The sequence below is a fragment of the Rhinopithecus bieti genome, unplaced genomic scaffold (assembly GCF_001698545.2).
Source record: "Rhinopithecus bieti isolate Rb0 unplaced genomic scaffold, ASM169854v2 scaffold_26569, whole genome shotgun sequence".
NCBI classification, from domain to species: domain Eukaryota; kingdom Metazoa; phylum Chordata; class Mammalia; order Primates; family Cercopithecidae; genus Rhinopithecus; species Rhinopithecus bieti.
In genome coordinates this window covers 202,127-220,142 of record NW_016811895.1, presented here as the reverse complement: position 1 = coordinate 220,142, position 18,016 = coordinate 202,127, and the positions used below count along the sequence as shown (strand labels likewise).

Below are 18,016 nucleotides of genomic sequence, written 5' to 3'. Positions count from 1 at the left end.
CAGTAGTCAGCTCTTTTTGTAGTGCCTACAGCCCTCGTGGGTGGGATGGAGGCAGAAAATCAGTTCCTGTTTATTTACAAAAATATATATGTGTATGTATATATATATATTAACCCCTCACCTCCCATGATCATCCTTTTACTTCTACCCCCACCTCCCTTTTAAAACAAAGAGGTTTTCTGGGGTGCAGAGTAGGGTTCTCCTGAGAGTGGGTAGGAGCAGCACCGAGAGCCTAGTCTGGCAGGTTGTGGGAAGGGGCGCAGGGAGTGACCATGAGTGACCTTGGCCTCGTCCTTGCTCCTTGCTCCCTGATTGGGTGTGGGGTGAGAGGAGGGCTCAGTCCTTGAATCCCTGAATACTGCAAAGAATGCGCTTCTGGTGCCCGGGCAGTGTGATTCCCATCTGCGTCAGGTCCCTGTGGGCAAGGAAGGGTGGGGGCATGAGTACGGAGGCTCCACCCCCACAGCCCTCCCCTGCCCAGACAGCCCAGCTCCTTACTCAGCGGTCAGCTCCAGCACACACTCCATGGTGTCCAGCCCAGCCGAGTGGAAGTGCAGGATGTAGCGTTTCATGCGTATGGACTCGAGCCACTCAGAGACGCTTCGATACGGGATCCCATCTGAGCCGCTCAGGCTGGGCAGGCGAAGAGTCACCCTGTGGGATATGGGCTCGTCAGTGACACGGGAGTACAGGGGCTGATCTGGTTGGCCTTAGCCTCTGAGCATCAGCGGCCAGCACTGAAGTTTGGTGTCTGGGCACAGAGATCATCTAGACTGTGGATTGACCCCACCATTATCTCTGAGCCCATTTCCTGGCCTGTTTCCTGGTGTGCTCACAACAGTGGACTGGCTGACAGTTCTGCTATGTCGACAGACCTATGGAAAGGGACTGCCCTGGAAGCCCCAACAGAAGTGGATCACCAGCCTGTCTCCTACTGGAGTGGCCGGTTCTGGGCACCTGACTGGGGGCTGGTTAAGACATGGAAGTCTCCTGTCTGAGAGGAAGCTGAAGGTAGAACAGAGGCCCTGGCACCCGGGCGTGGTCCTGCCTTTTTTCATAGTGGCTGCTTGAGTTCTGGGAGCAGTCCTTCCTCACCACCTTCAACTTCGGCTGTTATTCTTGCACCCACAATACAATGAATGTTCCTGTACTAAAGCTCACCAGAGCCAAAAACCATTAGCAAAGTAAATCTGCTGGGGGAAAAAATATCCAGCATTCCAGAAAGATTAGCACATGCAGTCTCCAGTGTATGAGGGAGTTGCGCTCCAAAAGATAGTTTCAAAAGTTGGAACTTAGAGCATGTTTTCTCCCAGAAACAAGGTTATATATGGTGGTTGGATACAGAGGTCATTTGGCCACGCTGGCTACCCAATAAAGCACGTGTACAGCCTTGCCTGTCTCTCTGACCTGAGTGCCCCACCTACCCCTGCCCATCAGTTCGTTCTCTACATTCAGGCCATATTTTTGGTAAAATACAACTCTGACCATGTCCCCTCCTGTGGAGAGTTTTTAAGAATTCGTTCTCTAGGCCAGGCCAGGTGGCTCACACCTGTAATCCCAGCACTTTGGGAGGCTGAGGCGGGCGGATCACAAGGTCAGGAGTTCAAGACCAGCCTGGCCAACATGGTGAAACCGTGTCTCTACTGAAAGTACAAAAATTAGCCGGGCGTGGTGGTATGTGCCAGTAACCCTAGCTACTCAGGAGGCTGAGTCAGGAGAATCACTTTAACCCTGGAGGTGGAGGTTGCAGTGAGCTGAGATTGTGCCATGTTACTCCTGCTTGGGTGACAGAGCAAGAACCCCATCTCGGGGGAAAAAGAAAAAAAGAATTGGTTCTTTGTACTCAAGGTAAAGTCCAAACTTCTCAACAGGGTTGGTCCTCTTTGTGTTGACTCTGGTTGTCTCTCCAGCCTCATGGATGCTATTTCTAAAGACGATGCTGCAGTCATCCTGCACTATCTGCAACCTACCAGCCCTCAGCTCCCCACAAACTAGCCATGTGATCCAGGAGCATTCCCAAACCCTGCAAGGCTGCTCCTGCCTACCCTACCCCAGCCTGGCTGCCCAAGCTCCCTGGAGCAGGTACCAGGTCATAAGTGCAGCTGTATCTCCAATGTCCAGCAAACAGCTTGCACCAGTCAGTCCTCCAAACCTTCGTGAATGGATGACCCTTTCCTCCACATGCAGAAATATTTCTATGGGGAAGAGGATGCATCCCAAGACTGGGCCACAGTACAACGCAGTGGGATTGGCAAGGATGACTCCGGGAGTGTCCTAGGTGAAGCAACCAGAGAAGGGAAAAGATGGGACCCCCCAACCTCGAGCCCAGGTGAAGTGAGGGAACCGGGGCCCAGATGTAACTGATTTTCTGCAAATATGCATGATCTAAAGCTGACCTCTTGGACTTTTCTCCAAGGGCATGTCTGTGGTCTTGCCTCATACACTGGACTTGGTCCAGAGCTCCCCAGGCCCAGCACTCGGAGGATGTGGCTGAATGCCCATTTCCACTCTCCTAGCACTGCTTCTGGGTTCCCTAGTCCTTCCCCCACATGGTTACCTGGGGTCAAAGTTGGCAATGGTCCGCAGGGAGTGGGGGTTGGCATGCATTTGCTCCAGATGTGCCTGAAGCTTCTGGAAGTGTGGCCGGCGGGCACGGTCATATGCCCAGCAGTTCTTCATGAGCTCATACAGAGGGGCAGGGCAGTCCACAGGAGGGGGCAACCGGTACCCATCCTCAATGCTCTTCATAACCTGCACGGCAGGACAGGAGGATGCTCTAGAGTAGCAAGCTAACCTGGAGGCCCATGAGAAACCGAGGGTCACACAAGATAATTGCAGTGGAGATTTTAGGCAGGATGGGAGGATCACAGTGGGAGGATCAGGGTGGGAGCAGTAAAGAGAACAGGGCATGAGGTAAAGGACCAGAGGAGCCAGGAGTACAGAAAAACCAAGGGTCATCAATAAATAAAGACATTTGCAGGAAAAGGCCATGGGAGGACCTTGGGAGGGAATAAGAGGTGTGAGTTGGAGATGAGATGAGGAAGGATATTCTGGGCTCACCTCCTGATTGCTCATCTCCCCATAAGGCTTGTCCCCAAAGCTCAGCACCTCCCACATCACGATCCCAAAGCTCCACACATCGCTGGCCGTGGTGAAGATCCTATGGGCAATGGCTTCAGGGGCTGTCCAACGGATAGGGATCTTTCCTCCCTAAGAAGGCACATGGGTCAGGGACGGAAAGTTATGGTGTCCACCTGAGCACGAGTCTTTTGCTTATTTTATTTTAATTTTTATTTTTGAGACGGAGTCTCCCTCTGTTGCTAGGCTGCTGTGCAGTGGCACAATCTCGGTTCACTGCAACCTCCATCTCCTGGGTTCAAGTGATTCTCCGGCCTCAGCCTCCCGAATAGCTGGGACTACAGGTGCGCGCCACCACCCCTGGCTAATTTTTTGTATTTTTAGCAGAGAGAGGGTTTCACCATGTTGGCCAGGCTGGTCTCGATCTCCTGACCTCGTGATCCACCCACCTCAGCCTTCGAAAGTGCTGAGATTACAGGTGTGAGCCACTGCGCCTGGCCAAGTCTTTATGCACGTGACTGTGTGAATGGCATGTTATGGGGCAATGTGAATGTGCATTGGGTTTGTACCGGGCTCTCACCTGAGTTTCATATGTGCCATCAAAGTCATCCAGGAGGCGAGTCAGGCCAAAGTCAGACACCTTGCAGCACAGGTCTTGATTTACCAAGATGTTCCTGGCAGCCAGGTCCCGGTGGACATAATTGTGATTACTGAGGTAGTTCATGCCAGATGCTATGCCCTGCAGCATGGCCACTAGCTGCCCAGGGACCAGCTGGTCCTCCTGCTCCTGTAGCAGGGTGAGCGGGTGAGTCAGGGAATGGGCCGGGTCTCCTCCCAGTGCCCAGGGCACCATGGTGCATCCCCCTCCCCAGCTAGTCCTCTGCCCTCCTCACCCTCAGGAAAGCATCCAGGGCTCCATTCTCCATAAATTCTGTGATGATCATGATCGGCTTTCCTGAGACACAGACACACGTATCACACTCAGAAGCAGGCTTCCTGCCCCTGGCCGCACATCCTCCCTCCACTTTCAGTGGTTTCGCCCCTCCTTCCTGCATTTCCCACCCCCAGCTGAGGGAGAGCGCTCCTCATACTCTTTGTGACGACGCCTTCCAGATGTAGAATGTGCGGGTGGCTAAACTGGCCCATGATAGTTGCCTCTCGAAGGAAGTTCCACCACTGGCCACCTGGGGATGTGTCTTTTAAGGTCTTAATGGCCACAGTCTTGCAGTCCTGGCTGGGGAGCCTCAGGGTTCCTCGATAGACTTCCCCAAACTCTCCTGGGTAGAAAGAAAATAGGCTGTGGCCCGATGCACTGCAGGGCTCCTCCAGGCGACAGGCAGCAACTCCTCCAGTCCTCTGGCCCTTTTCTTTTCTGGAGAATCAGAAGCATGGAGTGCCCTTCCTGGGACAGGGCGTGGGCTGTCCTTCCTGGGGAAGGTCAGAGTCTGGAGCTGGAGTGCAATGCTGTGACCTGTTCACCACTGTCTCCCAGTGTTTGCACAATTCTTGGCTCACAATAGGCGCTTGGTAACCGAAGGGTGAATGAACCCTGTGGAGCGGGACTAGGCCGTGCTCATGAAGAACAAGCCAGTCTGGGGCTAGTACCCAAGTGGCAGGGACGCTGGCTATGGCCGCCTCTCTTCTGTGAGCTCCTCTGGTCCCAGCTCGCCTGGCTCAGCTGCACAATTGGCAAGGACACCACCAAGCTTTGTTCTCCACTGAGACCCATTTCCTCTGGTGACCCAAGGGATCAGGGCAGCCCAAGGACACTGGGCCTCTGATAGGGTGGAATGCCAGGCTAGGGAGGGAATGGCTCCTACATTTGGGCATTATCAGAGAACATCCGGGCCCTCAGCACAGCAACACTTCTATGGATGAAACAATGTGTTCAATGCCCTTTATGAGAAACTCCAAAACCACAGAAGCAAGTGTGTAGGAGACAGGGGTTGCTCCAGGGCACCTGATGAGGGGTTTTTAACAAGAACACAATGGTTCAAAGAGGATACAGAGCAGAGCAGAGAGTGAGTCCATCTGGTAACTTTTGGACCAGAGAAGCCAGCTGGGCTCCCCAGAGAAGCGCTGGAAGGAAGGGGCCTGCTGGTGGCTCTGTGCTGCCCCACAGGGGGGTCCTGCTGTGGTGCACAGCAGGACTCACCTTCTCCTATGACAGTGTCCACCATCAGCCATGCTGGATCGAGCTCCCGGGTAAAGTCCAAAGCTCCCTGTGCAGGGTCCTCGTATGCCTGGAGGTCCACATAGGGCTTCAGCCACAGCTTGTCCTCTATGGGCAGAACAGGGGGTTGGGGAGTACCAACATCAGGGCTCAGGAGTATGGGGATCAGGAGAAGGCCCAGCAGCAGACCACACACTTCTCCACACCTCCCTGTTTCCCAAGGTGACTCCTGTTTGGGCTGAGGTGGGAGAAAGTCTCCATTTAGCAACTAAGCCTTTCTTCTCCCTGTCTATGCTCCAAGCTCCGCTGTCCTTACTTCACAAGGTCCAGGGCGGTGGCCAGGATCCAAACCCAAAGAGCATATTTGCTGCCTGAGTTGCCCAATCTTCTCAGCGCCCGGTCCCCAACCACTCTGGTCAGTCGCACCTCGTTCACATTCCCAGACAGAGCCGTGCCTGGCTCCCACCCCAGTTGCCCAGATGGACCACTCACTCTCCCCTTTGTGGGTCACCTAATGAGGTGACAAGCAGGAAGCTCACAAGCCTCTGAGGACATCAATCCTCCTCCCGCCTGGCCTCGGCCCACAGGCCTGGCCTCCAGGATGGGGAGGGCTGTCCAGAGCCCAAGGTGACAAGACAGCCGCACCAGCAGCGAACGGACACTAACAGAAAATTGCATCAGAGCCACTGGGGGGCCATCAGTACAAAGTTAATTAACCAAAGTTAATTAGGTAGCAAAACACAAGAGCTCCGGGGACAACAAACCCCACATGTCCCCCCAGAGTTGGCCTAGCAACTATGTCCCTTGATCCCTTCCCAGTGGCACCTCCCAACACACACACACACACACACACAGGTGTGCACACGCATGTGGGGACATACGCAGGTGCACCCAGCTCACCTCGATCCACATCAGTGGCGTGGTCACGCTGCCTCTGCTGCCTCTGCTGCTGGGCTCTCCTGCGGGGGTTGGGGACCAGCTCCTTCAGGGCCCCAGGACCACCTCAGGGGTCCGAGGGACTCTGGCTGAATCTTCCCCAGAAATGGGGTGGGAGTGCAGGATGGGTGTGAGGACTCACTGAGCTTTGGTACTAGGGGATGGGAGGGTCGTTAGGGCTGCAGTCAGGGGCTTCTGACCCAGGGCTGGTGGTTGGGGAGGGGGCAGAAGCTGGCACCTGGACCGGAAAACGAGAATCCCCAGCAGCAAGGCTGCACCAAGCAGCAGCCCAAAGATGACAGCTACGATCTCTCCTCCAGACAGGCCCCTGGACACTGTAGGCACAAAGGGGTGAGGAAGTGTTGGGACTCACAGTCCGTAGAAATGAGGGGGGTTAAAGGACAGGGCCCTGGGTACACCTAGGGTCAGATCTTTCAGTATGCATCAGATCGGTGTCTGTCCCCTACCCCGGGAGAAGGGAATGTGTGTGCATGTGTGTAGAGGAAGAGGAAGGGTCACTATGTGGAACAGGAGCTGAGTTGCCTCAGTGGGGCAACAGGTGTATGTGTGTTGGGGCAGAACACAAGATACCCCACCTGGTGGGCTGGTCCGAAATTCATGATCAGGGGAGAAAGGGCCAGGACCCAGTGGGGTCAGCATTCGGACTCTGACGATGTATGTGGTGTCGGGCTGCAGCTCTGTCAGCAAGACCCTGGGTTCTAGAACCATTTGGTACCGTTCTTCATCCTGTGGGTTGGAGCTGCATTAAGCGGGCAGTGTTGAACCAGAGCCGGGTGGATGTGATGGACAGCATCAGAGCACATGGGGAGGGGCTGGAGAGCAGAATGGTTAGGACAGGGTTCTTCACAGCCTTTTGTCCTGAGAAAGCCACACAGTGGACTTCGGGTGGATTCCTCCCACCCCACACCCCAGGCTAGGAATGTTGGGGTGTGCCTGGGCACGGACACTGAAGACCGTCTCTCAGTAGCATCCTGACCTGGTTCAGCACGTGCAGCTCATAGCTCAGGTTCCCCCCAGGGCTTCGGGGCCGGGATCCCGCCCAGGTCAGCTCTAGTTGCCTCGGTTCTTTCTTCACCAGTCTCAGAGACAGGCCCGACAGTGACTCTGGGGGTCCGGAGGAATAAGGTTGGATATGTAAGGAAAAAGGAAATAACCTTGGTAACTTTTCTATGGCTTCTTGCCCACCAATCTGTCCCTGTGGTCTTAAGCCCTTCTTAAGCCAGGTCCCTGTCCCAGCCCCTCTCAGCCTCTCACCTGCATGCCCCATGCTGATGCTGACTGAGGTGCTGGCATGGCCAGAGCTGCCCAGCCCTGACACTCCATTTTGGGCTTCCACGTTAAAGGTGTAGTTGGCGTAAGGTTCAAGGCCACTGACATGCACTGCAGATGTGGTGAGCCCCCGGGCCCCTGGCGAGAAGTGCACGCCTACCCCACAGGGCTGGCACGGCCCCCCGTCCTGTGCTGTGCCCTGACACTGGGAACACCTCACACTGTATCTGACATCCTGGCGTCCCCCCATATCTGCTGGGGGTTCCCAGCGCAGGGAGAGCTGAGTCCCTGATGCCGAGGAGCTCAGGTTTTGGGGGGCCGAGGGCGGACCTGTGGGAGAAGAGGAGCCATCAGTAGAAGCCAACCACGCTGTCACCCGAGCTGCTGGTCCCCGGCCTCCACCACCCAATCCTCGATGTCCTCTGAAGTCCTCCTAGGGAGATTTGATTTCTACTGGGTTTGACTACATCTCTGCATTCTTCTAGGGAGAGCAGGGTGCCAGGGCAGGGGCTAAAAGTGCCTGACACCCTGGACCATCTCCAATATCTGACAGACTCTGGAAAAATCCAACCCTGACAAAATCTCAGCGAAGATCCAGCCCCTCCCTCCAGATGGTCACGCCCCACCCCCTGGACTCACGTGTGCATGCCACCTGGGGGCCCTCCCCGGGAGCTCTGTAATGGCCGCTCTCACAGGTACAGATGGTGGCCCCCTCAGACTCAGCTGTGCTGTGCTGGGGGCACGTGAGACAATGGGGTATGTCCATGTCCGTCCGGTAGGAGCCGCTAGGGCAGGCTGGAGAGAGAACGCAGCAGAGCAGTGGTTCTGTAAATGTTTTTACAGGCAGACCACCACTACCCCTTCCTGCCCCAATCCCTTCTACTGGAAACATCTCTGCATGTGTGTGTCTGCAGCTCTGGGACACTCAGGTTAAAAACCCACTGAGGCAGAGCACTGGCCTCCTTCTCTGCCGGGGTACTCCTGCAATCCTCCCGAGTGGTTCCTCAGGTTCTCACCGCCTCCATTCTTACCAACACATCCCTTGCCACTGCCACCTTCCTCATAGCCAGGCTCACAGTGGCACCGTCCTACAGGCACCAGCCACTCGCCATCAGGGCTGCAGTGCATTCGGGGTGCACCTGAGGGCCTGGGGCTGGCCTGCGCGTGGGGCAAGCAGGTCCCTGCCACTTCCACCAACCCAGCGGGGCCAGGCAGAGTGTCAGGGAACTGGGCCAAGCCATTCAGGGTCTCAGGACAGCGCTGGTAGAAGACCCGGACAGACACCAGGGCCACACAGGCACCTGGGTTGTGGAAAGCGAGGTAGAGGCCACGGCGGGTCAGGTGGCCCAGGGAGCAGCGCTCCACATTCAGCTTCATGGAGCCAGATGCGAGGTCTCGAATGGTGAAGCTCTGGTCTGCAGCCACTGTGGTTACCTGGGTAGAGGGTGGGGAAGAAAGGGGAACAATGGCAAAGTCCTGCTTCTTTCCCACATAACAGAAACAATTGTTTGCTTAATACTTTACACAACCATGAACAATGAGCTTTGTATGTGTGAGGTGCCAGGCTAAGCAGTTATGTGCATTATGCTATTTAGCTCATGCAATCCTCTTATGAGGCAGGATGGCTTATTGTCTCTATTTAATAGATGAGGAAACCAAGGCTAATAGAAGTTAAAGACCTTGTATAAGATCACACAGTGACCACATCATGGGGCTAGGACTGGAATCCAGGCATTGGGACTCTACAGTCCATAACATTTTTACTATTCAGAGGCATTCCCTAAACCCAGTGCCAATAACATGATCAGTTATAGAGCATGTCATTATCAGTTTCTTACTAGTAACAAATTTTACAACATTTTCTCTTTGGAAAGAAACAAGAGCACATCATATCATAAAATGCTCCTTCCTCTTCTGCATCCCAGGATGTTTTTTTGAGTAGGAAAGAAAGAGATGTGTTAGAGAGTACTAGCCTGCAGGGAATTGTCTTGCTACGTGACTCCAGTGATACTAACGGAGTAGGTTGCTCATGAACATCACGGGTATCGATAGGAAAAGGCTGAATAACTCTGTGCTACACTTCCCCCCTCCACCATGGCATCCTGTGATCTCAGTGGATGCTTATAAAAGCCTATAAAATAGATATAGCTAGCCCTATTACTGTCACTATTTTATGACTAGGCAACAAAAGCTGGAGAGGTTAAATGACATCCCCGAAGTCAGGGCACAGCAGAGAAGGTACTCAAAATTCAGCCCTTCTGATTTCCAATGCCACATTGTTCTTTGTTTCTTTAGAGACAGGATCTTGCTCTGTTGCCCATGCTGGAGTGCAGTGGCAGTCACAGATCACTGCAGCCTCAAACTCCTGGGTTCAAGTGATCCTCCTGCCTCAGTCTCCTGAGTAGCTGGAACTACAGGTATGGACCACCATGCCCAGGTGATTTTTAATTTTTTGCAGAGATGAAGTTTTGCCATGTTGCCCAGGCTGGTCTCAAGCTCCTGGCCTCAAGTGATCTTCCCACATCGGTTTCCCAAAGCACTGGAATTACAGGCACAAGCCACCATCCCCAGGCCTCAAGTGCCAAATGCTTTTCATGATTCTACCTCTGCACCTTCTTCCTGTCTCTGCAACCTTCTCTGGCACCCAATAAGAAGCCTGGCAGGGATCTGCACCAGGACCCAGATGGCATGGAGGGAAGCAGCACCTTCTGGAACAAGGGCCGTCGGAGCTGAATGCCCACATCCTGGTCACTCTCCATGTACAGAAGGTTGAAGGTCTCCTTGCAGCCCAGAGGCCCGGCTCCCCCAGGGAAACTCTTGCAGTCCCGCAAGGTGAACTGCAGCTCCACGTGGACCCGGGAAGCCTCCTCCCCACGGTAGATCCAGTTGGAGCGAAGCCAGTGGTCAGTGTCTCTGCGTCCTTGCACTGGGCAGTCCTGGTACATGTACAGGGGTGTCCCATTCAGTATCTGTTGCCGTTCACTCCACTGCAAGGAGGGAATCAGAGTCAGGGACTAGACTTGGTTTAAAAACCCTTGGTTTTAGAGCTGATGGAGAAGCAGCTGTGTCAGAGCCCCTCAGGTTTACGCTACTTGTCCTGCCTCTCCCCACCCCTCAGCTCTAGGATAGTAGACTGAGTGTTTAGGGTTGGGGATTTATTTGATTATAAGATGGGTAAGACAAGAGTCTCTTAACATCCCCAGTTGATCCTGGTCCCTTCAGTTAGTCTGGTCCCTTATTTCATCAGCAGAGCTGTCAGGTACCCCCAAGGCAAAGCTCATTTACAAAACCCTTCTGTTTGTTCAAGAGCATATTGATGAGTTTTTTTGTTTTTCAGAGACAGGGTCTTGTTCTGTTGGCCATGCAGTAGCATAATCAAAGCTCACTATAGCGTCAGACTCCTGGGCTCAGTCTCCCAAGCAGCTGGGACTACAGGTGCCTGCCAACACACTGGGTTATTTTATTTTATTTTATTTATTTATTTATTTATTTATTTTGAGACGGAGTCTTGCTCTGTCGCCCAGGCTGGAGTGCAGTGGCCGGATCTCAGCTCACTGCAAGCTCTGCCTCCCGGGTTCACGCCATTCTCCTGCCTCAGCCTCCTGAGTAGCGGGGACTACAGGCGCCCGCCACCACGCCCGGCTCGTTTTTTGTATTTTTTTAGTAGAGACGGGGTTTCACCATGTTAGCCAGGATGGTCTTGATCTCCTGACCTCATGATCCGCCCATCTCGGCCTCCCAAAGTGCTGGGATTACAGGCTTGAGCCACCGCACCCGGCCTTTTATTTTTTTTTTTTAAGTAGAGATGAGGTCTTACTACGTTGTCCAAGCTGATCTCAAACACCAGGACTCAGATGATCCTCCTGCTTGGCCTGCCAAAGTGTGTGAGCTACCACACGCAGGCCAAGATTTATTTTTAATTATTAAAACCCCTTAGATTTGGAGGGTAAGAACAAGCACGGAACTGTAAGGGGATTCTCACCTTCTCCAATATTTCAATTATAGCCATCATCAAAATCAACAATTGACAGATTTGGCTGGACTTCTTGATACTCCCCTTAACTTTTTGTTTGTTTGTTCGAGGCAAAGGTCTCACTCTGTCGCCCAGGCTGGAGTGCAGTGGCATAATCTTGGCTCACTGTAACCTCTGCTACTCAGGTTCAAGCGATTCTCCCACCTCAGGCTCCTGAGTAGTTGGGATTATAGGCATGCACCACCACACCCAGCTAATTTTTTGTATTTTTAGTGGAGACAAGGTTTTGCCATGTTGGCCAGGCTATTAGCTTCTTCTATCTGAAAAGAACTTTTAAACTTAGTAATATTAATGGCTAGCACTAACATAGTGCTTACTGTGGCCCAGTCACCAGTTTAAACACTTTCCATGAGGAAACTGAGGCACAGGGAGGTCGAGTGACTTGCCAAGGTATTCAGCTAGGAGAGGCAGAGCTGGAAAATAAGCCAGGCATTCTGGGCTCCAGAATTCATGCTCTTAATCATTATACCTCTGTGTGCTTATTGTGAAAAGTCAAAAAGTAAAGACTTACACAGAATAAAGTTTAATTCCCTCACCCTCATCCTTCCACTCTCATTCTCAGAGGAAGCCACTCTCAACAATTTTTAGCAAAACTTTCCAGACCATTTTCAATGCCTCCAGAGAACTGCTTGAATGTTTCTGAGTTTTGCTTTCAACATGGGATCACACAAGTGTTATTTTGTAACCTACTTTCTGTTTTCACAAATAGTAAGTATTTGAGGGCCGGGAGTGGTGGCTCACGCCTGTAATCCTAGCACTTTGGGAGGCCGAGGCAGGCAGATTCCCTGAGGTCAGGAATTCAAGACCAGCCTGGCCAACAGGGTGAAACCCCCCCGTCTCTACTAAAAATACAAAAAAATTACCCGGGTATGGTGGCACCTGCCTGTAATTCCAGCTACTTGGGAGGCTGAGGCAGGAGAATCGCTTGAACCCAGGAGGTGGAGGTTGCAGTGAGCCAAGATCTTGCCACTGTACTCCAGCATGGGCGACAAAGCGAGACTACCTCTCAAAAAAGTCTTTGAAAGACAGCCACAAAAGTGTATGTAGAGCTATCTTACTTTTTTTTTTTCTTTAGCAAACGATAAGTAATACTCCATTGTAGAGAAGGCCATAATTTATTTAGTCATTCACCTATTGTTGGATATTTAGACATCTTCTAGTTTTTTTTTTTCTTTTTAAAGAAATCATGTACAGATTGATGTAAGATTTCCATGGAACTGCCATATCAAAGGGTAGACATACTAGAAGTTTTACAAGATACTGTCAAATTGTCTTCCAAAAAAGGTTTATCAATTTACACTTCCACCAGCAACACAAGAGGGCTCATTTTCTCAAAACTTCATCAACAAAGAATATTAATAACCTTTTTGCTTTCTGCCAATCCTAGGGTCAAAATACAGCTTCTTAGCATGTTAATTTACATTTCTTAGAGGAGGAAGTTGTATATTTCTCTTTTGTTCATTGGCTGTTGGCATGTTTATGCAATTATCTGTCTATAACCTTTGCATGAGATTCTATTGTCATTCTATTGTCTTTTGATTATTCATTTGGATGAGTTTTTTTTTAAACATATTATAGACATGAATCATTTCCTTCAAATGTATGTTGCTAATATTTTCTCCCTGTCTGCCATACCAGTTAGCTTTGCTAATGATGTTTTGATGTGGACATACATTCTAAATTTCTTCCATAATCACATCTACAGTATTTCCCTTCATGATTTCTGGGTTGTATATTTTACTTGGGAAGTTTTCCTATCTCAAGATTATAATGATCTATGTTTTCTCCTAAAGTTTGTGTAGGTTGGCTTTTAGGTTTAGATTTTAGCTTTCTTAGAATGAATTTTGTGTATAATGGAGAGATATATCTTTATATTTTTATTTAAAAATGATGCATATTTAACTATCAGTTTATTGACTAGTTGTTACTTTCCATATTGATTTGCAATTCCAATGCTATCACATACTAAAATCTCATATATGTCGGCTTGTTTTTGGACTTTCTATTCTGTCCCATTAACCTGAGTGACCTTATGCAAGCCATATGTTTTAGTTATAGCTGATGGTTCTGATATCTGCTTGTCAGACAAGTCTCCCATTTCATTCTTCAAAAACTCTTCTCAACCATTCTTTTTTTTTTTTTTTTTGAGACAGAGTCTCGCTCTGTCGCCCAAACTGGAGTGCAGTGGCCGGATCTCAGCTCACTCTAAGCTCTGCCTTTCGGGTTCACGCCATTCTCCTGCCTCAGCCTCCCGAGTAGCTGGGACTATAGGCGCCCGCCACCTCGCCCGGCTAGTTTTTTGTATTTTTTAGTAGAGACGGGGTTTCACCGTGTTAGCCAGGATGGTCTCGATCTCCTGACCTTGTAATCTGCCCGTCTCGGCCTCCCAAAGTGCTGGGATTACAGGCTTGAGCCACCGTGCCCAGCCCTCGACCTTCTTAAGTATTTCCTCTGTCAGATAAATTTTCAAAAGCTCTCAAATTCTATAAAGTATTCTATTGATATTTTTGTTGCAACCCTGTAATTTAATGCAGAATAGATTGAGGCCCTTAGAAAGTTCACTTTCCCCAGGTTTTTACTCCATTATAATACAGGGGCCCTCATCTCTACCCTCAGCTCTGGGAAAAGGCAAAAAAAATCACTAATCAAAAATTTGGGGTGAGGTGGGGCAGAAACAGAAGCTGCTATGAAGCACACATTTCTGCATTATGTTAGGGTGTTCAAAGATTGGGCAAGGGGTATCTAAAAGGCAAGGAAGCTGGAATGAAAAAGGCACCAAGAGTCTGCTCCTAAGGAAGGCTGTGCTGGGACAGCCCAAGTGGAAGGCACTGGCAGGGGTCAGGTGGACAGGGTGGCGGGTGGTTAATGTGCAGCTCATTAGCCAGATTGCCGCGGCTGCAGCTGGAGCCAGGAGAAGCAGATGTTCCCAGCTGTGACTTCCCTCTCCCAGTTCCAAGAGTGACAGATGGGCGAGAGCCAGCTGTTCAGGGTCAGCAGTAAGGATCCTTTTGCTTATCACTCAGGCGCTGCTGGCTGCCACATGGGTGCATTCTGGACCTGAACGCCTGCATGTGCATGTGTGTGTGTGTGTTTTGAAAAGATGGGGAGAAGGAGGGGGACAAGGTAGATAGTGGGAGTGTGTGACTGCTGGCTGTCTCTTTGCCCTCCCAGCATGCAGGACTATTTTGTCTGAGCTGAGAAAGGGGCCTTGCTGCCATTCCAGTCAAATTAGGAAAGAGTTATTTGGGTGGAGGCATCAACGGCCCACGGAAGGCCCATGGGAGCCAGCAGATGGACCTGCAGCTATCACTGTGGGTGATTAGCTGGTTTATGAGGTAAGTCACCTAATAGGGCTGGATCTTCCAAACAGCCCCTCCTGGAGGATCCACTATGGTTTAGTCTATTAGCTCTAATTACAGGCTACTCTGTGGGAGAACAGAGAACAGAGAATGGAGCCAGGACTGTAGGACCCAGAGGGAAAGAAAGCAAGTAACCCTGACCCCAGAAACAGAGGCTGGATTGAAGTCTCAAGTACTGGGGTAAGGAAGGAAACCCTGAGAGAAGGGGTTCCAGAGCCAGAGTTGTAGATGCTCCAGTAACTTAGGCAGCCCCCTGTGGTTCTGTGGCCAGCTGTGCTGCTGGCAGAAAGGGCGCTGTGAATTGTAAAATATATATTTGGTCTTTGTTCTCATTTCCTGGCAAACAACCCCTAAAACGCTCAAAATCCCCAAAGCGACAAATGTCTTTTTATATGCTAATGAGCTGACTGACGGGGATGGGAACTAGACTGGGGTCGGGGAGGCCTGGGTGGCAGAAGCAACCTTGTGATTGGAGTTGGGACTTTCAACCCCACCCCCAACTTGCAGGAAAGGTAGAGGCTGAAGGTTGAGCTGATAACCAAGGGCCAATGATCTAATCAATCACGCCTATGTAATGAAGCCTCCATAAAAGCCCCTAAGGACAGGGTTTGGAGGGCTTCTGGACAGCCAAAGATGATTAGGTCGCTGCAGGGTGGCTCTCCTCCTTCACATATACCTTACCCCATGCAGCTATTCCATCTGGTGTTCACGGTATCATTTGTAATATCCGTTATCATAAGCCAGTAAATGTAAGTCAATGTTTCCCTGAGTTCTGAGAGCCATCCTAGCAAACTAACTGAACCCGAGGAGGGTGGTCAGGTAAACCTGATTACATCTGATGGAACAGAAGTATAGGGGGCAACCTGTTACTTGTGATTGGTGTCTAGAGGGGGGCAGTTTTGTGGGGCTGGGCCCTCAACCTGAGGCTATCTCCAGGTAGATAGAGTAAGAACTGAATAAGATTAGAGGACACTTAGCTACTGTCCAGTGAAGAATCTGCCAGAGAACTCACTGCATGCAGGAGGAATCCCTCCACGCATTTTGGTGACCACAGGTCACCGAAGTGATCTGTGTTGAGAGTGCAGTAGGAAAAAACTGAGTTTGAGTTTTCGTACATCATCAGAGGTGCTCTCTGCATTTGAGTCTGAATATGCTGTCTCGGACTCACCCCACAACCTGTTCACTGAGTCTTAGGAACATCCAAGGAAGGAAGGGAATTGGAAAAAGCTCTGACCCTTTCAAACAGCTGGAATGCATGGTGTGCATGGAGTCAGCCTGAGGAGGTGTGGAGGATGAGTTAAGGGCTCAGAAACGTTTAGGGGAGCAGCTTTTAACTTTGGAGGAGTCAAAGACCCTTTGAAGAATCTGATGAAAGTTTTGGCTGGCCTCTCTAGGGAAAAAAAATGCCCGCTTACATATACAGAATTTAGAGTACACTTTCATGGGGTTTCCCCAGCCCCTGAAACCTATCAATGCAACTTCATTGGGATGAATGGATCTCAGATTGAGGATGCTTTTCTGCCTTTTCTGTCCCTCCCCAAGCAAAGCACTGGTCTCAGTCTTCAACTGTCCCCAGCATGGTGCATTCTCTCCCTGGGTATGTGAGCTCCTCTCCCCCTCACAAGTATCAACTTGCATTCACAATATTCCGAAGTATTCACTGGAGGAGCCAGGCCATTCAAGCGTTCATCTTGGGGTGAAGTCTGACCCCCCCACCCCTTGTCCCATTCAGGAGGCTCTGACTCAGCCTCCTCTCCCCCTCCCTGAGGAGACACTTCCAGTTTTTCCTGCTCTTTTCTCTGTTCCTCCACCCACCTCTCCACCCCATTTCCCACTGGCCTTCAGGAGTCTTCCAAGATCCTTCCCTCCCCTGACACTTACCCCATCTTTTGGGGGATCCAGCAGCCAGCCCAGCTCTCCCTGTGCCTTGCTTGTGTCCATCAGAGTAACTGAAAGTGGGAGAAAAGAAGTCTGTCACCTCTGGGGGAGGAGGTGCCCCTGCAGCTCACATTCCTCATTCTGGGGCCCCAGCCCCAGGCTGCAACATCCTGTTCCTAAAAGCTGTGACTTCCTGAGACTTAGGGGAGAAAAAGGGGTCAGGACTGAGGAGTGAAGAGCTCCAGGGATTTCACTCTTTCTGTGTGTGAAGGAAGGAAGGCAGAGTGGGACAAGGTTTGGAGGGCTGGGTCTTTCACCAAAGTCAATGCATTAAGAGCAGCCCCACAAAACTCTTAGTTACCCAGGCTGCTGCGGCCTGGGGCACCCATCAGCTGCAGGATTGGAACGGGTGCAGGGCAGGAGGAGCTCACCTATGCTAGCCAGGAGTGGGTAGGGTGGACCGGGACCTCGGAAGTGGTTTCGTGGGTAGGGAGGCTCACCTCCAGTGTCGGAAGCCTGCTTTGGCCTGACCTGGCCAGTGATCAGAACCGTGAAGTGGGGAGAAGAGGCACAGCTCCCTGCCTGGGAAGTGGTGGGGAGTAGGGCCGGAGAGGGTGTTCCAGCTTTCACATGGAATATTCGACTCGGACAACTGGGAACCCCTGTGGCGTCAGTCCTAACCCTTCCCCCGGAGGCGGGTCCCTCTGTCCCTGGCCTAGGTTGGCAGAAGGCGACTTGCCACCTTCAACTTCCAAGGGCTCAGAACTCTGGGGTGGACACCTGAAGCTGGAACTATCTGGGAATGCAGGCAGCGGTGCGGGTGCAGGTGCTGCTTTCTGGCAAGGGTCAGGAACTCCCTCCTCACTTCCAGGCGCCGATTGCTGGCCTGCGGGAGTTGGGGTGACTGACCCGGGAGAGCAGCCGCTTGGGGTTAAAGACCAAAGATGGGCCTGGCCAGTCGATAGCCCGGCGGTCGGGCGCAGCGAGAGAGCTGGCGAGGGTCGCTGGGAACAGGGCCTCCTGAGGAATGCCGGCTTCTGCAGGGGGGTGCTGGCCTGGCCCCGGGAGGGGTGGGGACGCGGGGCGGGGTCGCGAGGGTGGGGTCGGTACCTTCCTTGGTGCGCGCCCCGGGGCAGCGGGGTGCAGAGCAGCAGCACCAGCCCGAGCCCCAGGGGCCAGCGCCGCTCCATGGCTCCGGGCCGGGACCTGGGACAGCGGCCTGGACGGCAGGGTCTGGTCGCAAGGGACTCGGGGACCCGGGCGCGCCGG

At 51.9% G+C, this 18,016-nt stretch overlaps 1 protein-coding gene and 1 long non-coding RNA gene across 4 annotated transcripts in view; one reads left to right on the top strand and one right to left on the bottom strand.

Moving 5' to 3' along the window:
• Positions 1-13: 13 nt before the first annotated feature.
• Positions 14-17,937, bottom strand: EPHA1 (EPH receptor A1). Its single transcript, XM_017895267.1, is given in 19 exon segments — positions 14-415; positions 499-654; positions 2,558-2,751; positions 3,061-3,210; positions 3,659-3,865; positions 3,972-4,033; positions 4,170-4,355; positions 5,234-5,359; positions 6,152-6,210; positions 6,426-6,522; positions 6,784-6,934; positions 7,185-7,312; positions 7,463-7,807; positions 8,117-8,272; positions 8,509-8,911; positions 10,183-10,464; positions 16,751-16,818; positions 17,858-17,880; positions 17,882-17,937. Coding segments are annotated over 19 exon segments (2,928 nt in total). The 3' UTR covers positions 14-336.
• Positions 14,261-18,016, top strand: part of LOC108544232 (uncharacterized) — a 5,828-nt gene continuing 2,072 nt past the window's right edge. For all 3 annotated transcript variants that reach the window (XR_001889774.1, XR_001889775.1, XR_001889773.1), the window contains exon 1: positions 14,261-14,845. This is a non-coding gene — a long non-coding RNA (uncharacterized LOC108544232). The remainder of the gene's footprint in view (positions 14,846-18,016) is intronic.